The sequence below is a fragment of the Epinephelus fuscoguttatus genome, linkage group LG19 (assembly GCF_011397635.1).
Source record: "Epinephelus fuscoguttatus linkage group LG19, E.fuscoguttatus.final_Chr_v1".
In the NCBI taxonomy this organism is placed as follows: Eukaryota; Metazoa; Chordata; class Actinopteri; order Perciformes; family Serranidae; genus Epinephelus; species Epinephelus fuscoguttatus.
The window spans coordinates 19,805,564-19,819,179 of record NC_064770.1 but is presented as its reverse complement, the minus strand read 5'-3'; the positions used below and the strand labels follow the sequence as shown (position 1 = coordinate 19,819,179).

The window sequence follows — 13,616 nt, the reverse complement described above, 5'->3', positions numbered from 1 at the left end:
TTAATAAACTGATCTACATAAACGTCTTTTACAGACCAAACCAGTGTGATGTCTGAATGTACCAGAGCTCTGTGTTGTGTTTTAGGAAAGAGCCACAGAAGGAGAACTGCCATGTCGATGTTATTATTGCATTATAATTGGACATTGACAACAGTGTAATACAAAGCCATCAAAATAATGTGTTCTTTTCAGTGTTACAGTGTTCTAGCATCAGTTTCATTACACCTAGAGATTCATTGACTCTGAAGAGTGAAACAAAACTACAAAATAGCTTCATACATTTGGATATACTGAAAAGGTTAACACCAAAACTGTCTGTTTTTTTTAAGATGTGTTTACCTACGCTGAGTAGTTGGTGCAGCATTGCCTCTTTTTCCTTTCAATAAACAACACAGGTCACTGCGACACATGATGGAAGTAGTTTGGTATCATTCTGCTCCAATGATGGGATACTTGCTTTTTCAGCACCATGCACCAGAATGCTTACTTCTAACAAAAAAAGTAAAAAAAATAAAATGCATGAAATGAGAAGAAATGAAGGCATTTTGTTCGTAACAGATTCCTTTGTTTGTTTGTTTTTTTTACACGACTTCTCCATCTTATTCTCTTCTTTAATACTGCCTTCTGTAATGCTTCAAAATAAAGTAGTTGCAAGACAAGATCAACTTCATAATCCATTACACAAACTCTGTTTTAAAATAGACATCACATCACTTTATATAAAAACACTAGCTATAAAAAAATAAGTCAAGATAGCCCACAGACCCGGAACCAATCTGCTTTTCCAATGAAAGGTCAATTAACACTGATTTTCTGTAACACTGTCGAATGTATGAAAGTGGAATGTGCTGTAGTTAACGTCATTACAGCATGGAGTGTGTTAACGGTGAACAAACACCACTGGTCTTTTAGTCAGCGAGCTACAGTGACCCTTTTGGAACTACAGTTTTTTTTTTCCTTTTACCAAAAAAATAACACAAACCCAGCAGAATTCATTATGAAGATAAAAATATAACGGCACATGCTTGTAAAACTGATCCATAACTGTAACAGCGAGTGGTTGAGGACAACACTGTAACTCAGGGAGGCCTTGAACTGTGCAATAACTGCTCACCGAGTGAGGTACAGTGCAATCTCTGCTCCCATCTGTTGTTACTTTACAGCGCAGTGCAACACAGTGCAACGTGGAAAATAATCACATTTTTTGCTAAGTATGAAAGATCTACTCTGTGTTAGCGGTTGTCTTTCATTTCTCCCCTATTAGAGACTTGTGCTGTACTCGTTCCACTGCCAGCAACTACAACAATGACATGCAGGTTCATGTGATGTGGTCAAAGGGAATGCTCATCAGCGTGCTTGTAGTTTCTGGAAAAAAGCCGGAAGACAAATAAAAGCACTTGTGTAGTCATCGCAGTCGCCTCCTTCTCCCATTAACTGCCATTATCCTCTTTGTCTTGGCAGAGTCTCCCAAAACGGTACACTCTAAATTAAAAATAGTAGGAGTATACACTGGAATAAAAACAAACTCATGACGGTAGTGTTGTGTTTCCTAGTAGTGCTGAATGTTGTGGGTGTCACGCACAGGCTGTTCTGCTCCGTTAGTTTCTGTGGTTACACTCGGCCAACTTTCGCATCGCCGATGGCACCCCAGACGTCGAAAACAAATTCGTCTGGGAAGGCAAAGTCCCCGAGGGTTTCGTCTAAAGCCTCTGCAAACTCATCAGGGTTCTTTTTGTCCTTTCCCAGCTCCACCATGGTAGCCGCTGAGGAGAGGGAGAGAGGGCAGAGAACATTAAGTGGAACAGCGTGTGACACTAACTTATTCTGACACCTGTGGAGCCAACAGATATACACTCACCCAGCTCGCTGTCTCTGATGCCCATGTAACTCTCAAGCAGGTCATCCACCTTCTCAATGGCCTTTTCCTCAAACGCAGAGGGCTGGAGCAACAAGAAGTAAAAATACAACCCACACACTCAGGCAATGCAGAATTATGTTTTCTAAACGACACAGAAACCTGTAACAATACTCACCAGCTCCTCCACAGTAGCAGGACCTTTGGAGCGCAGCCGCAGAGTGCCTCTGCCAGTCCCAAGCTGAACCCCTGATGATGACCTGGACCCTCCAGACCGCTGGCTGATCATATCTACACACAACGATTAAACAGAGAGCCCTTAACACCTCTTACAGGGCTTTTACAGGGCTGAACATCCCCACACAATATCATCTTTACAGACAAACTCAATCTCATTTTGCCCCCTACTACACATTTCTAATTATTCCTGCTGCTGTGACTCAGTACAGTTTATTTGGACCTGTTAATCCTTTTAAAATGGACCCAAAGGGCCCCTAAATGACTTGTGCACTGTGTGTCACATGTGCAGCAGGGGCACTTAGCTCATTAAAGGAACAGTGTGTAAGATTTAGTGACATCTAGTGGAGAGAACTGAAGATTGCAACCAGCTGAAACTTCTCCTGGTTAGAATTCCTTCAGTGTTCAGGAGATTTTTACCATGAGCTGAATTATCCACAGAGGTCTCCCCCTTTCCAAAACAAATGGACCCGATGATTTAAACCGGTAAAAACACTGAATAAAGCAGTCTCACGTTAAAAAAAAAATCACCGTTTACCCAGTGCTGCTTGTCGCAGAGGGGCTGCTAACTATGGTGGCCAATGCGAAACGTGAATGGCCCTACCTAGAGGCACTGTTTGGTTTGTTCGTTTGGGGCTACTGTAGAAACATGGCGGTGCAACATGGCGGACTCTGTAGACAAGGACCTGTTTCCTGCATAAATATAAACAGCTCATTCTAAGGTAATGAAAACATGACAATTCTTATTTTCATGCGATTATACACTAAAGCAAACATACTTATTATATTATATTTCATTCCTGCCAAAATATCTGCCTAAATCTTACACACTGGATCTTTAAGTCTATTAATTTTATGCATTAAGATTTCGATTATCAACTATAAATCTGGCAGCAGCACTGAGAACCAAAATAAGATGAAAAGAACATTAAGTATGGCGACAAAAAAAGACTGTGAGATCTAGACCTAAATACGGCACGAAACAATTTATTGCTATGAGTGATAATTGGACTACACAAATAAGTCAGTGTGAGCTGATTTTCGAAGGAGAGCAGCATGTTGTGCTGTCACACCACATCTGAGATTGTGGTGCTGAACAAACAAAAAGCCTGTCTCTCAGATGAGGCCACAGTTTCCTCCTCCCACACCTACCAAAGGCTTTGAGAGGCTCCGTCAGCTTGATGGTGAACTCCTTTCCCTTGGGCAGCTCCTTCAGCATCTTAGCCACCTCATAGTGTCGACACCCGATCAGGCGCTGGCCGTTGATCGACTCGATCATATCACCCACGTTGATGACCTGGATCTGGTGGATGATGCTCCCCTCGCGGATTCTCTGAAAATGGCAAAACTCAAATAAACTATACACTATCCAACTTGTCACTCTCCATGCCAGGTGCAATTTCTTGACATTTTTTCTGTGCAGAAATTATACCCTGATATAGTCCAGGGTCTTGCCTTCTCCTGGGGATCCTTGAGTCAAAAGGAAATCCATTTTCTAGGCTATTTTAACATTTCTCACCTTGATGAAAGCGTAGCCAGCTCCATTATCAGTGATCGTCAACCCAAGTGCATCCTCTCCTTTGTAAACCTCGATTTCCTTTCGCTGTCCTTTGATGTGGGCAAAAATAAAGTCCTCCAGCCCTATCTGACCTCCCAACAGTTTTTCCATGTCCACCTTGTGAGTGTTCAGTGTGCAAAACATAACCTGCGGAGAGACACAACAACCAAGTAAGATTTACCATTATGCTTCCTGAACCAAACCTAGTTATCCTCAAAGCCATCTCAATCAGCAGAGTGACTCACCTCAGACGGCGGTATCCCAAAGGCCTCACCAATCTTGGCATAAAGCTCCCGCACATTACTGAAACCCTCGATGCGGCCTGTGGGGCTGCCATGAGCGAGCTGAGTGTGGAAGATGAGGCGAGGCCGCATGCTGCTGGGTGGAGGAGGGAGACCTTCAGAGGTGGCGCCTTCTCCCAGCCCGACGACACCCCCATCTAGGCCATCCATACCTGGCACATTGAGACCTGCGCGGATGGGCTCCGCTTCCTCATTCTCCACTAATGGAGACGCCTTCTTTCTTCTTCCCAAACCCAGAGGCATAGTAGTGCTACGGGGGAGCAGAGGGAGGGGAGGGGAGAAGGCTGCTCTGGGGAGTTATGCTACGATCCAGGCCAACATACACCTGTTCAGCCAAATCAGCTGCAGGGCTGTTGGAGGTTTTACTTCACAGTATTAGTGTGGTCCTCCAGACCAGCTTGAAGCTGTCTCAACCAGGCGCTGAACAGATTTATGAGTCCACACATCAGAGCAGCTCACATAGCTGGATCTGTCACGTCCAGCAGCCTGCAGTGGGTAGTGTTCAGCTGTGAAACAGAAACAGAAACTCTTTATTAAAGCTGTGGCATTTCTGTTATTATATCTATGTAAACATGCTGTCATCTCCAAACACAATGTACTTTCAAGGCATATTTCAATAAGAAATCCCAACATTTCTCTTCTGTGACGTTTCACCTCAGCTTGGACAGTCTGGACATCACATAAAGCTAATGTTAGCTGCTAACTGTGAGGCACATTTTCCACATAGCTCTCATTTCTAGCAACACAAACACTTACAACTCTCAGGTAGCTAGCAGCTTAGCATGTAGTTAGCTCCTACAAGCGGAAGTCACTTAAATCACTGACTGTTAATCCCCAAATTGTCAGCGTGACTGTCTGTAAAGTGGCCTGAGCAGCTGAGGTTAGTTAGCTAGCTTAACAATGGTCGCTAAATGTGAAGAGAAGGGAGTAAACATGGCAGGCCAGTCATTCTTACCGGAGCAGGAGTTTCAGCCAACTGTCGTTAGCTCTTCCTGCTAGCTTAGCCCGCTATCGGTGCTGCTGTGAGTTGTCAGAAAATAACGTGACGCTTGCAAAGAAGGTTCAGTGTATTTTGTTAGCTCCTGCCAGATTGATCCTGTCCGGGTAGACAGTAAAGTAAATACCGGATCTGTGTGTCGGTATGCTGCTGTAGATTTAGCTCTCTGCCAGCCCAGCAGGGATGGAACAATGACGCCTTCAAGTCCCCTCGTAAACCTCCAATTACCAGTGAAGCGATTGTTTTAAAGGTGTAATTAAGCCTGGTGACGCTTCTGAAAAACGTACAAGAAACAGCTCTGAACTTGAGCTGAAGCAGTCTTTCACTAGATGATGTACAATTTTGGATTTCATCTGCACTTCAATGAAGAGGGCGGAAATACAAGGCATGAGTGTTCTGTTTTACGGAATTTTTTAAAAGTAAAGGAAGGGGTTAAATTAGCTTAGCTGTTGTATCCAAGTCACTAATGTTGTCATTTTATTAGAAGCTTAAAATGTCAGTATGACACTACGTCTGCTTGATAGAGTTGATGTTTGCTATAAGAGCGCTGATAATTGTGACTATACACTGCCCTCTGGTAGTGTCGGTGCATAACTACACCGCTATGTACTATAGAAGTTTTATTCTGAAAGGTTGTAACCGGAAGTCAAACGATGCTATTGTTTCCGACTTGATTGTGGACATAGTTTGTTATTGTATGCAATAGTTTTTGTTTTATGTTCCTTTCTTTTATGTTTGGCTTTGTTTTTGACATGAAATATTGAAATGATCATTTTCAGTGTTATATAATGAAATAAATTACTGTTATATTTGAAATATGATCAAAATATATGATATATAATAAAAAAAAATATGATTAAATGATTAAAGGCACCATAAAAATTAACACTGTAGACATAGACTAGTTGTGTTATAACACTTGTACGGTTGGAAGGTTTGTAACCTTTGCAACCATGGATGGATTACTGAACAGGCCTACTGAGCACAGACCCAGGTGCCCAAAGTGTCAGGGGCCCCATGGCCTTCACTTGAAAGGCCATGCTCCAACAGGGAAGAGGCTCAAAATGGCCACAAAGAAATAGAAAATCACTACAAAGAGGCACAAATAGAACAGAAAGAGACACAAAATGACTACAAAGAGATGCAAAACAGCTTCAAAGACACACAGAGACTCACGATGGCTACAAAAATAGAGCAAAACAACCACAAACATACACAAAATCACAGAGACTTAACACTTGAAAGGTCTGTCCGTCTTACTCTTAGTGGGAGAGGTGGTGGGGCCTTCTGCACGTCTTTGCCTGGAGGCCCACCGTCTCAGAACCCGCAGGTGTTTGTAATTCTTCAGTGAGTAATTGCAATAGTATCAGTGGCAAGTTAGACACAACAGCATCACAATACTTCTGGTCCACAGAGCAGGTTTAACAAACTCTTAATCCAACCCAAAGCTCTGAGGTGATGGACCCTGAGACGGAAAACTCAAGCTCATGCGTGCTGAATGAAAAAAGCCATCATCAATAGAGCTCCGATGCTATGATTTACGATGGCAACAGGTAAGTAAAAGGCAGTCTCCATTTTAATTCAGTGCACATAGAGGTATTAATAACTGGGATAGCAAGCTCCTAATTATGATAAATTTGTCATGTATTTTTAGGCCTATATGTGCACATTTATCTTAAAAGAAAAAGAGCCTCACTTAAAGCGAAAAAAATTAACACAATCCAGTTTTATTCAGTGTTGTCCATTAATTCATCATTTAGGCCATAGGCTACATTACCTTTTATATTTTATATTTGTTCAGCTTTAATCTGATGGAAACAAAATTCAGGGGCTAGAAACTGAAAAATATAGTTAAAGATTTAAAAAATAGATCAAAGATAGAGACACTATGGCCTCACGATGTGGTCCAGATGTGGTTGGTAATTTGCATTTGAGTACAGTTATGGTAGAGCAGTCAGTCAGTGGCTTTGCTTCAACAAGCCTACTTCTACAAATGTAGTCATTTTAAACATTTTCACTGAAATGTGGTGAAAACACAGTCAGGCAAACTCACGGTCTGCAGCTGCACCACCATCCTGCTCACTCAGAAATAGGCTATTAATACAATCTTGATCATCATAGGAATTCTGTTCCATTAGTGTGAACAATCACATCTTGAGTGACTGGTATAATTATTCATTGATGCCTGTACCTCTTTTTACAATTTCAAATGCGATCACACCTTATGTGCAATAAACATTTTAGTGGAACTGCGTCAACAAACTCACAGCTGTCTGCAGTGTTTAAAAAAAGACGGTCATGCGGAGGTTAGTCAGAGCTGAGGGCGACTTCATGCCGTGTAATGTTCAGATAGTCATGAGTAATAAACTCATATCCAACCAGGTTTTGAATCTGACATACAGTATGGTTAACCTTAACTAATTAATGTGCTTCAATACGGACTGAATCAATGTGGAGAGGAATCAGCGTGTCTGGTTGTCAGAGGGAGGAGACAGAGTTCAGTTTGTTGAACAGTTCAGAGTCAGTTACCACAGAAACTGACCCAGAGATTAAGTCACCTCTCTTTCTGGAACCAAATACCCAGAATTTCTCTAATCTCAGGGGTAACAACCGGACTATATCACTGGTTAAAACCTTTCAAAATAAAATCATCAATAAAAAGATGTAGTTACAAGAAGTCACCACTACAGAGCAGTGTGTACACGACTGAATGAATCTGTATGCATTGAATGTGAGTTTGAGGTCCCATTTCAGTTCGTTTTTGAATTTTGGGAAATGGCAACTGACTTTTGCAAAGAACAATAATGTTAACAGATTAATTTGTATGAAAAAATAAAAATAACAGAAGAGGCGGAGCTTAAACTACAGGAAATGGCTGAAAACTGCAAGAAGACAAGTCATTTAAAACATGTTGCATATTGAGTGAGACCACTTTTAATCTCCCCTCTTATTGCAACTTAAATTTTGTAGAAAAAATGAAAATGCTGCATAGCGATATGAAGAAAATGAACTTTTCTTGAACCTTATTGAGATATTAAAGACAACCATGAGATTTGCTTGCAATGCTTTAATTGCTAAAATGTCCTCAATAACTAAAAACAAACAGGCCATAATTGATTAGATATTTGCCAGTCTCTTTCATGTGTAAATGCAAATAATCACAGCATGGTAAGAAAATATTAAAAACGTCCATCACGTTGTCCAGACGACAAAGGTTAACCCTAACCCTAACCCTAGTCAAAAAGTCAAAACATCTTGAATCCCAACCTGAGGAATTTCAAAACATAAACAGGAGGTAAAACAAAATAATGCTTACACTTTTTTCCCTTAAAAAGGAAAATGTTTAACAAAAATAAACAAGAATCCTTTTTCAAAACAAAAAAAGTTAACACATTACAGAGATTAAACATCTCTACATTCATGTTTAACCACATGTTTTAACTTAAAACTCCGGCAGGAGCGGTAAACACCAAAATAATGATAAAATAAAATGTGAAAATGAACTAACTTATCTACTAACTTCAGTCAAAGGTGCACAGGGCTGAATATGACACATATTTCCAGATACTGTGCATCTTGGAGCGAGTGCTCTCAGGTACAAGCTGTAAGACAAAACAATAAAACAATATATTCTGCAGGCCTTCGAGTCGGGGGTTTAAACTTATGTTAACATCTCAATCTGCACTATTTAGCCGGGACCAGACTGATGCATGTTGGGTAATAAAAGAAATAAAGCTTTAAGAGCCTTAAAAATAATAGTAATAAGGAACTAAAATAGACATACTGTACGTTAAACATCCTCAAATGGTACGAATGCAGTAAATAGCTTTTGGTAGTTTGTTCACACGTGACAGGATACACACATGCTCTCAACATACCTGTAGACACACACACACACACACACACACACACACATATTATAACTACATATGGACAATTATTTGGCACAAAAAGTCTTCCCACAGATATTTTACATGATAAACTGCGTGGTGTCTGATAAACAAGGTGTTGTAAAAGTAAACATTTTCTCTCTCGATCGCAATTTGAAACCTAAACCCAGATATGCGAGGACATAAAAGTACTGATCGGTGCTCTCTCTCTTTCCTAAATTTAAAATCTGGAAGTCATAGTTACGTAACTGTAACTTCATATCTCTTCTTAATTATAACCAGAGACATCCGCACATCATTACTATTTTAAGGCTTGTGCATATTTTAATTATATTCTTCTTCTGAGGGTACGGCTCTAACAGCCGGCAGCCTGCTGTGACTGTGAGTGGAGACAACTGAAACACTGACATAGACACAGACGGTGTGTTTAACCCAGATCTGTTACATCTGGCCGATACTGATCTCCTTCATGAAGTCTGTAGTGGTGCTGATAGCAAGTGTTTTCACCTCTCGGGATCCACACTGTATTTAAGCCTCAAACAAAAGTCACGTCCTGTTGAGTAATGTAGGTAAAGCTACATGAAAGCATGCGTCACTGCACCTGAGGTATTGTTAATGAGCTGGCTGTGTGCTGCCTTAGAGCGCTCCCAAACACTGCTGCTGCTGCTGCTGCTGCTGTGAAAACAAATCCTCAGCTACTAAATTACGTTTTAAGTGAACTTAAAAACACTCTGGTTCTCATTTTTGCAACCAAACCAAAACCTATTACCTGACACCTTATATTATCTACAGTATATACACACTATATACTTTCCACTTCTTGCTTTTCCTCCTTGAAGCAGACTGTAACGTAACACTGTTTATCAACCTTAGCTAAATGCACACACGGAACATTTAGTCAGCTGTTCTGTCTCCTTCCGTTAAACTGACTAGATGCTGGGTAAGAATATGGATTTGGTATTCAGACGGTAAAATTTAGAACTCAGCTGGAACCAAATCTGCCCTGAGCCTCATACGTCCAGGCTGAAATGCACAGGAGAGTGTGTGGCTGGAAATGTTAACGTGTTAGATTTTCAGGGACCACTTGTGTCGTTTCAAGTCACGGCGGCAGGATCTGCTTGAGTGCATCTCTTGTGCTTTGGCCCAGTTTGTCAGGGAACTTTACTGAGAAGTCTAGGATCATGTCGCCCCTCTTCTCGGGGCACTTGGATAGAGGGAGCCCTTCTCCAGTGATTCGCTTTTTCATTCCGGGTTTGACAATGTCTCTCGAGGTTACAGTGATGGTCCGGCCGTCTAGTGTTGGGGCGTTGACTGTGCATCCACACAGCGCCTGGAGAGAGACGGGAAGAGAATGGATGATAATCAGCATTTTAGTCAACATATTATTGGAGCAAATTTCCTGATGTTTTCTGACATCAGTGTTCACTTACTTCTCTCAGTGATATTTTTGCAGGATAGATTATATCTGAGCCCTCTCTTCTGAACACCGGGTGCGGTTTATCTTTAACAACAAACACCACGTCTGCAGGAATGTTGCTGGGAGTTTCATCTCCCTCCTTGGGAAAGGTGATTTTCGTCCCCTCCTTCCAGCCCCGCTTGATGTTGACTGTTAAAATCTTGTCTTCGTTGCGCATGGTGCACCCGTCCGGGTTCAGTCTCTTGCGGGAGATCTTCATCTTTTTAGTGCAGCCGGAGAAGACCTCCTCGAGGCTCACCTTCAGCTCATGCATCACGGGCGGGTCCTTCTTCTTCTCGTGCGCTCTGTGTGGGCCTCCATGGTGGGATTTGAAGGACCTGTGAAACCCGCCCATGCCACCCATTCTTCCCATGCCAAATGGCGCGAAGGGATCATTGACGTCCATGTCATCCTCCCCGTTTTGGTTGAAGAAGTGATCGAAAGGGCTGCGGCCACCGAAGAACTCGGCAAACATTGCATGAGGGTCTCCATGGAAGGTGTAGTTGTAGCTCTGACCGCTGTGTCCTCCACCTCCACTGCCTGCTGGACCCTTTAACCCTAAAGAGGAAAAAGTTATTGTAATGATTATAAAAAAATAATCACACTTTAAAGAACGAGAAGCACCATCTTAATCATATGATACCCAGGAAAAAACCCTGCACCCTGACGAAGACATTCGGGTCGAACCAGTCCGTATTTTGTTATAAGCAGCCATGTTTTGAACTAAAGACTTTTTAACTTAATTTAAATGCATCTGCTCCTGCTCCACACATGAGTGCCTGATGTTCATGTATTGTTCCCATAAAAAATAATACTGGATGGCTTTTTAAACTCTTAAATACTGATCTGCTCTAATAAACACATTACTGATCAACATCTTGGATGAAAGTGAATTATCATAATTACTAAAGCTTTTGCAAATACACCATTTCACTTGTACTAGTAAACATTAAAATTATAATTTGACAGTGGAGAAAAGTGAAAAGTTCAGTTATATAATTGACATGAATTCAACAGATTGTAATTTTGACGATCAGTTTGTGATCACTTGAGTAAAAACACCAAAATATTGCCTGTTTCATGATGCAAAAGATGAGATGATAATGTCATGTGTAAATGGTGTTGTTTTTTTTTACTTTTAATGCCTATAAATTAGATCTCTATCTCTGCCCCTGCCCCCAATAAGTGTACAGACAGTAACACTGCAGCCTAAAGGCACATATAAGAGCATTTTGAGCTGGTTAAACCAGAATTATCATTCCAGTGACAATCTGGCAGGACAGGCAAGAACTCGTTGTTTCCAGCAGGTTCCCCAGCTAACGTTACACACATTGTACACACACACACACACACACACACACACACACACACACACCTCTTCATTGTGTGGTTACTGATGTAGAAAGATGCCAGAAACAGCAATGACCTATTTAAAGGATGCATCAGCTACATCTAAAGTGCACATGCATGGTTTGCTAAAGAGATTATAAGGTTATAAATGGGATCAAGCACATAATGGCTACTATAAAACCACATGCAAGTTGAAGGGAGCTCAGTTACCTTCTTCTCCAAAGCGATCATAAATGTCCTTTTTCTTGGCATCACTGAGGACATCATAGGCTTCAGCGATCTCCTTGAATTTATCTTCAGCTCCGGGAGACTTGTTCTTGTCGGGATGATAGCGCAGGGCCTGTTTTCTGTACGCCTTTTTTATCTCATCTTCGGAGGCACCTTTGGCGATTCCCAGCACTTTGTAGTAATCTTTACCCATGACAATAACCGGTCACTACTTCTTCTTCTTCTTCTTCTTCTTCTTTTTCCACTTCACACAAACATCGTCAGCGCAGACGCTTCAATTTCTGATAAGTGTCAACAACACATCCAGCATGTCCTGTATGTGGGCCAGGTTAACGGGCTCCTCCACCGCCACCGCCGCCTCAGCTGTCACTGCTGCTGACGATAGCTGGCTAGCAAACGGTCAAGGTTAGCTTCCCTCACTTGACACAGTTCGGAAATAACTTTCTACTCTTCACCGAGACACGGACATCAAAGTCACTAAACTCAACATAAAAATGCCGTCTTCGTGCAGGAGTGTCCGCGTGTAGCCCCCGCGATAAAAACCGTGCGAGGAAACTTCTGGAAGAAGCTGGTGCTGCTGATGTGTGTCATCACAAACCAGCAGAGAGGACTCACTGCCAGCAACTTCCGGTTCCGCTTCAACCGCTGTGGCCATCAAGAAGCGGCCATGTCTGTCTTTAAATTAAAAAAACAACGACGCATCCAGTTAGCAACAGTTCGTCAAGATACAATAAGTCTTGTTTGGGTTGCTGGAATAAAATAATTGTGCTTAACATCAACCGTTGGCCTTTTCAGTAATATTTTCATATTAGTACGCATGCGCAGTTGCTTTTCGCTTCTGCTGCTGTTTGCTGTCCACACAGCCAGGGGCTCCACCACAGGTTGAAATATGCAGTGATGGAATGTGACTGAGTACATTTACCAATACTCAACAACTTTATTTACATGCAGTTTTGAGATACTTATAATTAACTTGAGTATTTCCATTTTATGCTCCTTTATGCTACTTAATACTTTTTTTTGACCATTTTTTAAATTTTATTTTATTTTCAAGTGGATTGGCGATAACAGAATATTGTACAGCATAGATGCAATATACACATAGAATATATCCATTAAATCCATAAATAAATCAAATCAGCCACATCCGTTGCCTTTATCTGTTGTTATCCACCTGAGCTTAAACCCTATGATCCGAAGCTGCTATCTATCTCATTCTAAACCCTAAACCACATGTCCTAAGGGTAACACAGAATATAGTACAACAACAATAAATGAATAACAATAAATCTCCTCCAAAAATATCCAATATATACTTATATTCTTCAAAGAAATATTATTATGCAGGTCATTCACTAAAACAAATATACATCATATTTGGAAAGTAGAATGCACAGTATATTATTGCTGTTCCCAATTATACAGGTACTACCAGATAAATCAGAGTAGAGCTACTTAATACTTTCCACTCCACTGCATTTCTTTGACAGCTGTAGTCATCAGTTACTTTACAGATTAACAATTTAAAATATGAATAAAATGATAAATTCTGATGGATTACTATAGATTAAGCAATTCAGTTGACATTAAAATTAGCTCCACTTTTACCAGCTGCAATATTAAAGCAATTTACACATGAATGCATCACTAATAATCCAGTAATATATATGATTCTGACACTGGTTATTCAGCACAATAAGTACTTTTACTTTTTTGCACTTTAAGGATAAATTTGGATGCTAA

The 13,616-nt window shown here is 41.0% G+C and overlaps 2 protein-coding genes across 2 annotated transcripts; both read right to left on the bottom strand.

Annotated features, from left to right (window-relative positions):
* Window positions 1-107: 107 nt before the first annotated feature.
* On the bottom strand, window positions 108-5,255 carry gipc1 (GIPC PDZ domain containing family, member 1). Its single transcript, XM_049561857.1, has 7 exons — window positions 4,908-5,255; window positions 3,896-4,458; window positions 3,612-3,797; window positions 3,245-3,425; window positions 2,034-2,146; window positions 1,859-1,940; window positions 108-1,763 (listed from the first exon to the last, which is right to left on the bottom strand). Exons 2-7 carry the CDS (start codon window positions 4,193-4,195, stop codon window positions 1,612-1,614), a joined length of 1,014 nt encoding a protein of 337 aa, XP_049417814.1. The 5' UTR covers window positions 4,196-4,458; window positions 4,908-5,255; the 3' UTR covers window positions 108-1,611.
* A 3,578-nt stretch (window positions 5,256-8,833) lies between these two features.
* Window positions 8,834-12,469, bottom strand: dnajb1a (DnaJ heat shock protein family (Hsp40) member B1a). The gene is made up of 3 exons (XM_049561856.1): window positions 11,856-12,469; window positions 10,270-10,853; window positions 8,834-10,169 (listed from the first exon to the last, which is right to left on the bottom strand). The coding sequence occupies exons 1-3, from the start codon at window positions 12,064-12,066 to the stop codon at window positions 9,939-9,941; spliced, it is 1,026 nt and encodes a 341-aa protein (XP_049417813.1). The 5' UTR covers window positions 12,067-12,469; the 3' UTR covers window positions 8,834-9,938.
* Window positions 12,470-13,616: the final 1,147 nt, after the last annotated feature.

Excerpts from the sequence above, each read along its gene's own strand:
- gipc1 (XM_049561857.1), bottom strand. The coding sequence starts at position 4,195 with ATGCCTCTGGGTTTGGGAAGAAGAAAGAAGGCGTCTCCATTAGTGGAG. Across the intron at positions 3,798-3,895 it reads TTGGGATACCGCCGTCTGAG|GTTATGTTTTGCACACTGAA; the intron begins GTGAGTCACTCT and ends GTCTCTCCGCAG. Across the intron at positions 1,941-2,033 it reads CTGCTACTGTGGAGGAGCTG|CCCTCTGCGTTTGAGGAAAA; the intron begins GTGAGTATTGTT and ends TTGTTGCTCCAG.
- dnajb1a (XM_049561856.1), bottom strand. The coding sequence starts at position 12,066 with ATGGGTAAAGATTACTACAAAGTGCTGGGAATCGCCAAAGGTGCCTCC. Across the intron at positions 10,854-11,855 it reads TGATCGCTTTGGAGAAGAAG|GGTTAAAGGGTCCAGCAGGC; the intron begins GTAACTGAGCTC and ends TTTCCTCTTTAG. Across the intron at positions 10,170-10,269 it reads CAAAAATATCACTGAGAGAA|GCGCTGTGTGGATGCACAGT; the intron begins GTAAGTGAACAC and ends GTCTCTCTCCAG.